At 38.3% G+C, this 13,557-nt stretch overlaps 1 protein-coding gene across 1 annotated transcript in view; it reads right to left on the bottom strand.

Annotated features, from left to right (window-relative positions):
* LOC145996963 (arylsulfatase B-like) overlaps positions 1-13,557 on the bottom strand; it is a 79,198-nt gene that overhangs the window by 52,653 nt on the left and 12,988 nt on the right. The window contains exons 2-7 of the mRNA XM_083133553.1: positions 12,873-13,017; positions 11,711-11,870; positions 4,845-5,071; positions 4,026-4,275; positions 2,209-2,366; positions 1,117-1,252 (exon numbers count right to left, since the gene is read on the bottom strand). Coding sequence (XP_082989679.1) covers positions 1,117-1,252; positions 2,209-2,366; positions 4,026-4,275; positions 4,845-5,071; positions 11,711-11,870; positions 12,873-12,989 — 1,048 coding nt within the window. The 5' untranslated portion in view covers positions 12,990-13,017. The remainder of the gene's footprint in view (positions 1-1,116; positions 1,253-2,208; positions 2,367-4,025; positions 4,276-4,844; positions 5,072-11,710; positions 11,871-12,872; positions 13,018-13,557) is intronic.

Genomic DNA, 13,557 nt, shown 5'->3' on the forward strand with positions numbered 1-13,557 from the left:
CGATAAAGCGTAGATGTTTAAGTATCTCACTCGCGATTTCAAACAAAGAAACCTGAGTTGATTTGCACGTAAAGTATATATCACTTTTCCGGTCATTAACCGGCTATTATGTTCAATGGTGTCTCTGATATTTGTATAAAAATGTATACCTAGTATTTTCACTTTCTATGCTACACGTACACTAGTGTTATTACTAAACAATTGTTGACTCCCAAGGGTAACAAAAACGTTTTGTTTAAATTTAGCTTTGAACCCGAGACATTTTCGAAATATTTCAAGTACTTTTGTGCATTCTCCAAATCCCTTTCGCTATTTAAAAATAAGGTAATGTCATCCATATAACTACTAACTTAAATCGTTTTTGACATGACAGAAATGCCTTCATTTATTTCTTGTAATCTTTTAAGTAAGGGAACCAGTGTTAATACATATAATGCACTACTGAGTGGACTTCCTTGTAAAACACCTTGTTTCATTTGAAATGTTTTCGTAACACACCCATTAAGTTTTAGTTTTAACTTAGTGTCTCCGTACAAAATTTGTATCCATTTTATAAAGGTATCTCCGAAACCAAAAGCCTTTAAAACACTGTATATAGACTAACTCTATCATAAGCCTGTGAGAAATCCACTGATAAAATTGCTTTGTTGCTTGCTGATTTTGTCTTGTAATAATTACATCACTTTGATATGGTTTGAGTTGTTGTTTTAAGTCCACTTTATGCACAGTAAGGCTAATCGGGACTGGACCTACAATTTAAAGTGGAATCCGAACCACTTGTGCCTCCACCGGGTATCGAACCCGGGACCCCTCGATTACAAGGCAATGACGCTACCACTGCGCCATGGGGGAGGCCCAATTACATCACGTATAGTTTGTAATAAATGATGACTTGTTCTTTGAGGATTACATGCATATTGTGGGTCCCCTATTAGTTTATGCATGTAAGGAATTAGGCGGATGTTTATGCATCTGCTGATAATCTTAATATCGCTACTTAGAATTATAAGGGACAAGGGACCAAGGGACAATTTGCCTGACAATATCTATGCATCACATTCTACAGGTAGGAATATTATGGATTTTTTAGCATAAACTAAGTGAATGAGTACTCACCAATGGCAGAGTAGAGAGTGGGCAACCAATCCATGATGTGCATGAACTGATTTGACACTCTTTGCCTGTTCTCCAGCAGAGGACTCCATATGCAGGCAGCGCCGCGGACACCACCTTCCCACAACGTGTTCTTCACCTGCAGAAATTCACAAATTCATCATTTCAGTGTAATTTGAAGGTCTGCATGCACATTTCTCTTGTGAAACAAGCTATACAATTGTTCCTAAAGCTAACCACCATTCAAAATGGATATTCCATGAAATGAGTACACACAGATAATTAGGTTCCGTGAAGATAGACATGTTCAACTTTGAAAATGTTTGCAATGCGTTGTAACAGCTAACATAAAAACGGGCGACAATACAATGCAAGCAGAATAGTGATTTGAAACCTATAGCGTTGTTCCATGCATGTTTCTACCTACCATCCCACTTTGTGTTTCAATTAATCCAGACGAGCTAGGTACGATACTATTATAAATTAATTAATTTTATTTCAAATTTATTATTATTTAATATAAATGGGGAAATTTTACTACTTGACCACCAGATAACTGAATATTCAGCACAACTGTGTCGCATTTTTTTTATATATATTTTATACAGTTATTGTATTATGTTATAAACTTTTACACACTTCGTTCAAGGACGGCTTTAAAAGTATAGTTTTTGGAATTCTGCCTGTTTAACCATTTATTCTCTGGATTAAATGGTAGAATATGAAAATACTTGGTGGGGCAGAATTAGGTAAACATTTTTGGAATGCTATAAATATAATGATCTTAAAGACATTTATTAAAGACCATTTATTAAAAATGTATATCATCCCAAAAGTATTTACCTAAATCGGCCCCACCCCACCCTGTATAACCTGATTTCTGTATTTTACACTCATTTTTTCTGTTCTAATGCAGTTTATGTTTTGATTATTCTGTTTGAGTAATTAAATTAACAATAATTATTATTTCTGCTTTTTTGTAACTTCAAATGGACGACTCCCCTTCAGTCGCCCATACTCTTGTCTTGAATTTCGGGATGAAATTGTTTCGTTTTGGTACTGTCTCTATTGCAAACGTGTCAGTTGCATACTTACACCTCTCAAGGGCCAGTTGGAGGCATAGTTGATGTCGAAGCCGTTCGCAGGGCCCCCATTGTCCGTGGTAAAGATGATGATGGAATTCTCCAACATCCCAGTGTTATTCAGGGCCTCCGTCACAGCACCTACTGAATAGTCGAGCCTGTCCAAGATAGCTGAGGAAGATGAAAGAGAGAGAAGTAGGAACTGTTGTTCAGCTTCAGCATTTCTTCCATAAGCAGAAGAAATGTACTACATGTAGAAGCAGCAAAGACACTATACAGAGTGAGGCAAAAGTCCAGCACCACTTTTAACTTGAAAACGGCTTGACGGAGGACGATGAAACTTCGGATATGGGTAACGGGGGTGGGGGCACACCATTTCTGCTAGTATGCATCATGGCGGCCATCTTGAAAGTCGCCATCTAGGAATTACCTCCATATTTTCAAATGGTAAGGGGGGTCAGAGTCATATGGCACATTATTTAAGATGTGCGTTTTCTCAGAGATAAGAATATGCAGTTTTTTCTCAGTAAATTCATTAACTAAGCATTACCCTTATCAAGTACTCAAACAGTTTTTGCGTACATAATGCTGCTAAATGTATTGGCAACCCAAGTTATGACCACCTTTCACAGATAATGAGATTATGGAAGAGTTTAATTTCACGAAAATTTTATAAAATATTATTCTTTTTTTCATTACAAATTTGAAGTACCTCAGTGTTTTTTCCGTCGATACGAGAAGAGCTATGCTATTGGGCTACATACGTATAATTCAGCATTCGATAATCTGACAAAACATAGAAATAACGATCTATAATATTAATATTATTCTAGATTTGCAAAATATTTAGTAAAAACTTCCTCCCTTGCTCCGCTATCCGGATACTACATGCAAAAAAGGAGTTGTAATCGATGTAGCAGTTGTTCATTTCTCATGCTCGACTGACCAAACCAACAAAATCAAGAGAATAATTGATATTAAAAAAAAATAACAGAACTCACTCAGTCCATGCTGCCTTGTTTCGTACTTCATAAGTTTTCTTTCCCTTACACCGTACCAGACTTTTATTAGTGTATATAACTTCAGTCGCTGCACGTTTGTAGCTTGCTTTATACCTAGGTAGAATATTTATAACTTGTCTACCTTGCTTTGTTGTCAAAAAATTCACCAACGTTACATATTAAGTCTGCGTTTTCGATGTGTATAGTTCTTCCCGCCATGAACAAAACCTGGCTCTCAAATAGCAAAGCGATTTTGATAGTGCTGCCCAATTTAGCAACGTAGTAACAGGTGAACAATACAAAGACAGCTGATTCTTATAATACAAGACGTTTGCAACACGGCCTTCTCATTCAACACAGGATACCAAAGACTCGAAGATTTTTATGACCCTGCCATGCTCGAAACGTTGAAATTGCGAAGGCACCCCCGAAATTTCCCTTTAAAAAAATCTATCAACTTGCAATGATGTGTGGGTTGCCTCGAATCCGTCACAGGGTCTTGAATGGAAAGAGATTGCAACACTACATTCCAGCACATGGCTGCTGGCGGTAACACGGGCGCTTACTGTGCGAACGAAGTCCCTATGATGCAAGCCAGAAGAGCCAAATGTGTTTTTTTCTACGCACTTCCTGCAAACAGCGACAGAGGTAACACAGTTCGAAATGTGTTAGCGGTGGCAGACGTTGCTCAAGCGAAGCAAATGGCAGCTGAAACTGCGTGGGAACATTTGATGTTTTGAAGGAGATGGTGTACAATGAATAAGTATGTAAAAATTAATTGCATTACAAATTCATTTGGGTTAGTTATGATAATAAGCAAGCAACTTACCAGCAAACCTCCTCCTCTTGTAGTCATTGATATAAGCGTATTTCTCCACCACTTCGTCAGGAGCTGGCAACGGTGTGTAAGGGTTGGACGAATGCACTGCGGCATGGGCGAGGTACAGGAACAGAGGTTGCGATGTGTTGTGGTTCTCTATGATCTTCACCGACTCATCCGTGAACACGTCCGTCGAATACTGTCCATGCAGGTCCCACGCCGGATCCATACCTCGACGCATGTCAAGTCCCCAGTATGGCTGCAATATGATACACCGTTTGAGGATCTTTCGCAATTTGTTTCTTTATACAGCATTTTTGTCCAATGCCATACGAGTAAGGGTGTGCGGGATCCCAAAAAGTCGGGAACGGGATCGGGAAAAAAAATTCCCGTCCCGATCCCGACTTCCCAACTTTTCGGGATGCAGTCTGGAAATACCGAATGGTCATTTTAAAAAGTCGTCAAATTTCGACGTAATCTGCATTGCAAGTGTCTGGAACTTATGGTTAGTTTTTATTCCAGAAATGCAAAAACAACCGCTGAAGATGAAAATGACGTGTAGAATTCGAGATTTCCAGAGCTTCGGTAAATTTCGATCATTTCCCATCCCGAAAATTTCCCGACTTTGTCGGAAAATTGCGAATTTTCCCCGTCCCGAATGTCGGGATTTTAAAACTTTCCAGTCCCGACCAAAAAAATCCTGCCCCGCACACCCTTACATACGAGCAAAGCAAACAGTATACAGGACTTGACTCGTTCCAAGATGCAAACACTAGGATTACAGAAAATTTCCCAACTGTACTAATTCTAGCAAAAAGAGCAACTTACACTTTCCACGGCGGTGTGATCAAAGTAATCCTGATGCCCTGTCCAAAATCCGAGGTGAGAGTCGAACCCGCGGTAGAGGGGCGTGTACTTCCTCCTGTAGGAACCAAGATGCCACTTCCCCACGATCCTGTTGACGTAGCCAAGTTCCCTCAGGTACTCCGGAAACAATTTTTCGGTCAATGGCAAACCTCTGGGCTCTGCGCCGAAAACGGTGCTATGCTGCATCCCTTGTAAAAGTAAATAACACGATACCAAGTATTTCAATTGTGACTCTTAAGAATCAAATTATATCCTTTATAAAAATTGTACGGCAGACTGTATACAGCTCAAATTTACACTAGGTATCAACTGTTATTTAAAAAACGACCTCAAGGCTGCAACACTAATCAAGTGAGCTTCAAAACGCCATTTTTGTTATTTTAAAGATGGCGCCTCCTATGCACACTTGCACCAATAAAGAGGAGTGGTTTCTTTCTTGGTTTCTGAAAGGAAAACGAGGAAAGAAAATAAGGAATATCAATATGAAGGAAATTTTAGATACGTGGAATGAATATTATGCGGAAACCTTTAGAGAAGAAGAAGAGGAATTGTATGAGGAAAGACCCATGAGGCAAGATAATGAGAACGTGAAAGCTGAGGAAGAAATCCAACTAAAAGAAGTACAAGAGGCAATTAAATCCTTAAAAACTGGTAAAGCACCCGGTTGGGATAATATACATCCAGAATTTATAAAATATGGAAGAAAGGAAATAGAAAAATGGATATGGGACTTATACAGACTAATATGGGCAACAGAGAGCATACCAAAAGATTGGGAACAGAATGTAATAATTCCTATACATAAAAAAGGAAGTACCCTCGATTGCTCAAACTATAGAGCAATATGCTTAGCGCCAGTGGCCCAAAAACTATATTCACACATTATAGAAAAAAGATTAAGGCAACAAGTGGAAGATAAATTGGAAGAAGAGCAAGTAGGTTTCAGGCCTCATCGTCAAACTCAAGATCTAATCTTCTCCCTGAGGAACGCAATAGAGAAGATACTAAGCAGAGGAGGGGAAATATTTACAGCTTTTATTGACTTAAAGTCTGCCTTCGACAGAGTACCAAGAGGACAAATATGGAAGGCCCTTCATCAGTTCCAAGTAACGTCAAAACTGACTAGAATAATTCAAAGTCTATATAAGAACTTGAAAGGAACTGTTAGAATAAATGGACAATCCTCCAAGGAATTTAATATGGGAAAAGGTGTAAAACAAGGTGATGGACTTAGTCCTCTTCTTTTCATATTATTCATGGATCAAATTATAAAGCAATGCAAAAGAAGAACAAGAAAATGTAAAATTGGAAATTATAAGATGAAACCGGTATGGGTACAAACATTAGTATACGCTGATGATATTGTTCTCCTAGCAAAAGATAGCAACAGCCTACAAAATGCTGTCCTAGAGTGGGGCCGAGCATTCAAAGAACGAAAGATGGAAATCAATGTTAGCAAGACGAAAGTCATGCACTTCACTAAACAAGAACCAGCAAGGATGCGCATTGATTGGAATAATAAGACCTTAGAACAAGTAGAACAGTTTGAATATTTAGGAACCATACTAACTGCGGACGGGAAAATGGACTCTGAAATTAATCACAGAATTCAGAAAGCAAATAATCTGTACTATAATATTAGTAACACCATTATAGGTAAAAAGGAGATTAGTAAAGAACAAAAATGAAAAAATATAAAACAGTTTATCTCCCCCACGCTATTATATGGATCAGAAAGCTGGATAATGCAAACTAAATTGGAGAGCAGACTTACTGCTACTGAAATGAAATTCTTAAGAAAAACTGTAGGAAAGACAAGGAGAGATATGATACGAAACACAACAATAAGAAGAGAATGCCTGAATCAGGAACCACTGATTGAAATCATCGAGAAGAGGGAATTAGGCTGGCTGGGACATCTTATTAGGATGGAGGAAGAGCGTAAACCGAAACAAATATTTGAGGCCCGACCAGAAGGAAAGAGAGGAAGGGGACGACCCAGGTTGAACTGGAACCAGTACATTTATGGACTGGCACAGAAGAGAGGGAAGACACCGGACGAAGTGAAAAGACTGGCACAGGATAGAACTTCTTTCAAGAAGTGGCTGAAAGGACCCGACGCCTAAGTGGGCATAAGGGAGAAGAAGAAGAAGAAGAAGAAGAAGAAGAAGGTTTCTTGCACTCTGTCAGCCTAAAACGTACAGAAATTTCTCGGCAAATGAAAATTGAATATCTCTGTGCATACTTACCACACCAGCAAGTTTACTAATAGAGGAGAAAGTTCGACAATGCTAATAAAACTTAAAGCTTTCTCTTTTTAGCCGGTTTTCAATTCTAGATAAACGTTATAATTTGAATTAAACGTCAAACATTTGGGATTTTAAATAAACCGGATGATAGCCGTATACAATGATATGAAGTTCATAATTATTATTCACAGTATAGCAATTCAAAATGAACTGATGCAAGTCAAAATGGCTTCATTAAAAAAATATAAAATTAGCGAGTTAATGTTCAGTTTCAATCTTTATTTTCTTTAAGTTCGAACCTTTTTCTTTTATATCCTAAATTATTTTGTACGTAAAAGTGACCTAAGACTTTTATATTTGGAGCACAATAATATTTAACATTCAACAGTAATTGTTCATTGTTGAAGCTCGTTACAATAGTTACGAAACTACATTAAAAAATCTGACGGCCAGACAAGTATTAGAATTCTATTTTACTGCCAGCTGCAGGATAGTACGTAAGCTTTTTTAATTTTATTATTTTCAATTGCTTCTTTGCAATTTCTGGATAATAGCGACCATACGGATGAATGATGATGTGATTAAATCAATGAATGGACACTTACAAGGACACCCATGCTCAGATCACGATTTGAACCCGAGAACTTCGGAGGCAAGATCGAAAACCGACCACTCAACACTCGATGACACTTAACATGATTAAACCTTGTTGACCAAGGCAGTTTTATTAAAAATTAAAAGCACTTTACACGTTACGTTTCTACTCGATATCTCATGGATTACTGTTATTCGGATGACAAGTAAAACTGTAGGGCCGCTCCCGATAAGGTTTTTTCCTACGGTAGGAGACCTCGAGGAAGTTCCACCTGGGACAACCATTGAGCCCGCTTCTGCGTTGGCTCTCTATAATAGTATGTGACAGTACACGATGGTTTCCTACCTGGTCAGTTCGGGAATACTACCTTGTCGGGAACGTTCCACGATTGCTCAACATCCACTGTTGTTATGCTTTGGCAGCTTTCCACAGTAATCCATTAGATTTTCCCATGTCACTTCAGGCAAATGTAGGTATGTAATGAAGTAAGTCTTGACAGCCAGTATGTAGGTATGCAGATAGTAGGTATGTAATGTAAGACCGCTAACGGTTCTTCCTTTTGGGTCTGCGAAGTAATTCCTTAAACTTGTAGGTTAGGTTGGCTGATAGATATTTCGAGTGCTTTATGCAATTTTGATTACCTTAGATTTACATATGTCAGTATTTGCAGACTCAAAAGGAAGAATTATTTAATGTTGTATTACAAGAGGTCGCTGTGTACATGAAAGCGAGATCTTGTCATACAAAGTTGCAATCGACATTGATATCGAGTGCATTTGCAATCGATATATCAAGTCGATTGCAGTTGGTTCTCCGGCGCAAGGCTGTACGGTACAAATGGCCTTGCATCCCTCTTCCAACTGGAAAAAAGAGGCCCTCACAGATGGTGGAGACTTTGACGCAGTTGTGAGGCTTTGAACTGACATCTACCTGTACCAAAACTGGTTGGCCACATTTTTTCAGAACCTTAAGAGACATAGATTGCCCGGGATCCATCTGTATAATTGTGGAGAGCTATTGCGCCGACAGGAAAGCATATCAGATGTCCTAACGTCACGGCCTCAAAATCAACAACACAAGTATGTTCGCAGAGATCCATTGTAGGTTACGAATTGTGGAATCTAAACTTGGAGCCAGCTCTCTAAAAATTAGGAAAGTTTCGGAGATCAAAAGCACAATAGACTATACAGATGACGTAATAATTGTGATAGAAGGTAATTCAAGAACAGAATATAAAGAATAGTCCAGTACTGCGATAAACTCTCTCCAGGACTTGTGTGATTGACCATTGTCACCCAGAAGATCCACTTTACAATTCTTGAGAGTAAGTTGAATGGTAATAGACAGCAACCAATATAACTCAGAGGAAAGAATCTTAAAATGGTAAAGGAAGCTAAATATATAGGTGTAAAATTATAAAAAAAAATAGGCAACAATCACAACGATTACGTAACTTCAAAAGCTGAGTCTGTAGCTAATAAATAAATTGGCAACAATAGGTTCGAAAACACAGGGACTCCCAATGTCGCTTGCAAAGAACTACAATCTACAACACGATTGTTTCTTATGGCGCACTAATCTGGGCAGACTTCCAAAAATGTGCAACCTATGTAACAAAAATAAGATCAGCATAAATGATTTATACAGGGTGGGCCATATTGATGGGACACATTTCAAATGCATATGTGGAGCATGTAGGCAGCAACATTTATTACCAAATATATGGAAAACACTGCCAAAGGCCGGGAGTTTTGCACTGTGTTCAGTGTTTGAAGATTACATCCCTGAGATGGACACCGAAAAAATGAGTCGTCGCGCTGGTGTTTTCCCACATCTATTGATTCATCCTGGAGAAGAAATATACGAGGTTCGCCCAATTCTGGCGATTCGTCGTCCGGGGGGTTGGTTGACTCCCTGCTAATAGCGTCGGAAATATTTTGCGTAGATTTACAATGAACGACCGTGAAGTCGTATGAATCAAGCTCTGCACTCCACCTCGAGAGCTTCGAATTCAAATTACGGGTGGTACGCAAATAACTGACTGCTTTATTGTCTGTTACAATTTCGAAATGTTTCCCAATTAAATAAAACCTAAAGGTTTTGAGGGCATACAGAACCGCTGATAGTTCTAGTTCCATGATGGACAATTTTTCTTCCCCCTTTTTGAGTGTTCGACTTGCATATGCTACAGGAAGGAAATATTTTAGTTTTCACAATGTATTTGAAGGGTCCACATCGGGTTCCAATGTACAGAAACATTGTGAACTATGGTTTTCCTTACGAAAACACTCCGGCCATTTGCAGGTCTTGTTTACATGGGAAGCCAAGCCTGGTACAGACTAATGACCATGCGCTCATGACTCGTAGGAAGGAGCAATTCTACATCAAAACACTTACGTACGCACAATTCCGTTACATCACAAGTTATATCATTAAATGACATGAACTTTTGTAATTACTAGTCATATAATGATACATAATATTGTTTTTATATCATATCGACGTGCGTATTTGTTATTATCAATTGGAATGTTTTAGGGAATGGAATAGATTTTTTTCTTTTTGGGGTTAGGAAAACAAGAGAAAGCTATGTTTTGTTGGTTTTATATTTTTTATGTTTGGTTTTTCTAAGAAAATATATGGAATTGGCGAACCTGGGTCATGTCAAGCTTTGCGATTTGACTTTTAAATTTTCAACATGGAAAATTTTCTCCACGGCAGTAGAACGTATCAATCCCTAAGATTATATGTTTATTTTATAAAGTCTCTCTGAATGCTTCACGTTGACCAGGGCATTCACTTGTTTTTCTCAGTTGTCTCAAGCTCTGAGGCATGTAATCAATGCACAGTGTTGTGCCATGCAAACCTCCTGAGCATTCAGGAAACAGGTAATTTCTTCTGGTTATAGAGTCAGCGGTTTGCATGGTGGCAAATAAAAAAACACGATTCGGCATAGAGGAAGAGCTCGATGGCCTAGTGATATAGAGGTGAGACAAGCTGGGAGGGGACTGACTTTTGGATTGGAGTTGAGAAGGGAGAAGTGGTCAGGAGAGCAGTGGGTCAGAAGTGAGACGACGCTTTGGTCGACAAACTGAGAAGCCAACAGAGGACTTCGTATATTCTATTCAGCCTAATTCTTCAGATAGACAGGTAATTATCCTAACACCCAGCCATGATTCAGGTTCAACGGTTCGCAAAACCCAACGAGTGACCATTGTCTTTTCTGCAGTTTAGTTCCTTAGTGTGATTTTGTACCTTTCGCATTGCCAAGCGTTAACTCGTCATGCCAATGACGAGTGCTCTCATCAGAGGATGAATGATGAGTAATTTACAACACCCATTGATTAATTGATTAACATTCTAGGTACTCGTAAGATCCCACACGAACTTTACGGTTCGTTACGATATGTAGGCTTCAAAATAGTAAAATCTTTAACATTCTCTGTTTTAATTTTCTGAAGAATAGTTTACAGCGTTCCATCAACAGTTGCTGCAAGCTACTGCACACTTTTGGTTTCTTTGTAGATTTATTTCAATACTTGTAATTTACTTGACACTTGACTGTTATGTTAAATAAATATTTTTTAAGTCAAGTGAGAGAAGCCCTTCCTATCTCCCTTAATCTATACGTGGAAACGCTTAAAATTATCTACGATATGATCCTATTATTTCAGTGCCAAATAAGAGAGCGAAAAATATATTTTCAGGCTTTCTCAAGCAATTTTTTAAATAATTTAGGCACTGACAGACGAACGAGGCAATTTTAGGCACAATTTACATGTAATGATTGTCCTACCATGAAACATATCTTTATGAATAAGATTTATTTTAAAATATATAACTTCAATGATGAAATTTTAAAAATTTAAGTTAAAAAAATTCTAAACTGGACATTGGAATATGGGAAGTGCCCCCCACATTAGCATTAGGATTTGGTATGTACAGAGGATATTATTAAAGTAAATATATATTCTTATACTTACCGGTGTGGATAGGGTGTTTGCCCGTCATGAGGGCGCTTCTAGATGGCGAGCATATTGCTGTGACGTAATAATTATTCAGAATCAGGCCTCCATATGCGAGGGCATCGATGTTGGGTGTTGGAATCTGATCTGCGCCGTGGAAACTAACATCATTCCAACCCTGAAATTTTAGACCAACCAGGTGAATTCTCAAAATACAAATAACTTCTTTAGAAATACGGTTCTATTTAAAACGAATTGTCAATCACTCAGTTTTCCGCAATAAGTAACACCAATAATAAGGCATCACCATAATTCGTTTCCTCACAACAGCATAAGATGCAGAACAAAGAAGAACGAAAATAGTGAGACTACACTTTAACTGCTGCTTGTGTAGCCAAAAGCAAAGATAGTATGCAAATTGTCCATCGCTATGCCAATTCTTTTCTTTATTCTGTATCCTGTGATATTTTAAGAAATGAAATGCTGTTGAGGCGAAGCAGATATTATCCTCTCCTTAGGGACGTTTTGATTTCAATTCTTTATCATCACATTGCGGGAAACAGAGTAAATGGAGATGGACAATTCGCATAATATTACTTTTGCTGTTTGGTGTACAGTGGGATGCATAAGTATTATCAAGCAGATTCCCAAGTACTACCAATCGCTTGAAATATGAAAAACGTTAGGGAATGGAAACATTTTGCCAGTAGTTTTGTTACCTGACGTATCGGATTAACGAGCCGCTCCAAGATTTTACTACTACTAATATATTATTAACATTATTATTATTGTACAGTGGGATCCATGAGTATTACCGTGCAAATTGTCCATGACTATTTTCATTAATTTTTCTCTTACATCCTATGTGTTTTTAAGCGATGGATTCTTATGTATGCTGGTGCAGAAGTTGTCAACAGCTTGTTTTGAGTTTTCTTTTAATTCCTGATGCTCTTATTGGATCAAATGAAGTGCTCGAACATGCTGATGGACAATTTGCACGGTAATACTCATGGATCCCACTGTACCCTTATACAAGAAGTCAAATTTGAAATTTTCACAGTTTAGAACACGATTATGATAGATTGTCGAAACCAGGTAATTGTTATCGTTCCAACGTGAGTCCATGTCAAAGTTCACTATGTTAATAGACAAGACATATTTTAACCGAGACTTTACTTACCAAATCATCTGCAACGATGATCACAATATTTGGCAGTGGATTAATGTCTTGTGTACGAGTGAAGGTGAATGAATATGTAAGCGCTGCGAACCACACGAAGCAGTCCAGAAAGTGCATTGTAGATCTCCGGGGGATTATGTTTTAGCTGAAACGGAACAAACACATTTTTCAGAATAACTTCAGAGACTATTTAATTACTTGTTTATATATTTTCAGTGTGCTGGGTTGTGGTCAGTAATTAAGTCTCAAAGATGAAATAATAAGTGAGGAGGCGAAAAAATGCTTGTTGTGTGTGTGTTACCACGGAAATTATATACATAAAGGGTGTATCAGAAGTGATAGCGCAAACTGAAACGTTGAAAAGTAGGAAGTTGATCCACCCATGGCTGTATCCGACGGGGGTAGACAAATGCAGGTCATGCACAATGTTCTTGGGAATACACGCCCATTTCACGTTCAAAGAGGTCTCTAGCTCAGAAAGTGTCACTGGAAACCTAGCACACACTTCGGCTTGCAAAATACTCCACAAATGTTCAATGTTAAGATCAGGGGAGTATGGAGGCCAGATAAGACTATCCATTTCATCTTTGTGCACATCGAAACATGCACTGGATTATAGGATGGACATGTTCGCCCAGCATGCTGCGATATTCTCTGCTCCAAACCTCCCATGAAGAAGTACAAG

The sequence above is a fragment of the Lepisma saccharinum genome, chromosome 13 (genome assembly GCF_977018435.1).
Source record: "Lepisma saccharinum chromosome 13, izLepSacc3.1, whole genome shotgun sequence".
Lineage (NCBI taxonomy): Eukaryota > Metazoa > Arthropoda > Insecta > Zygentoma > Lepismatidae > Lepisma > Lepisma saccharinum.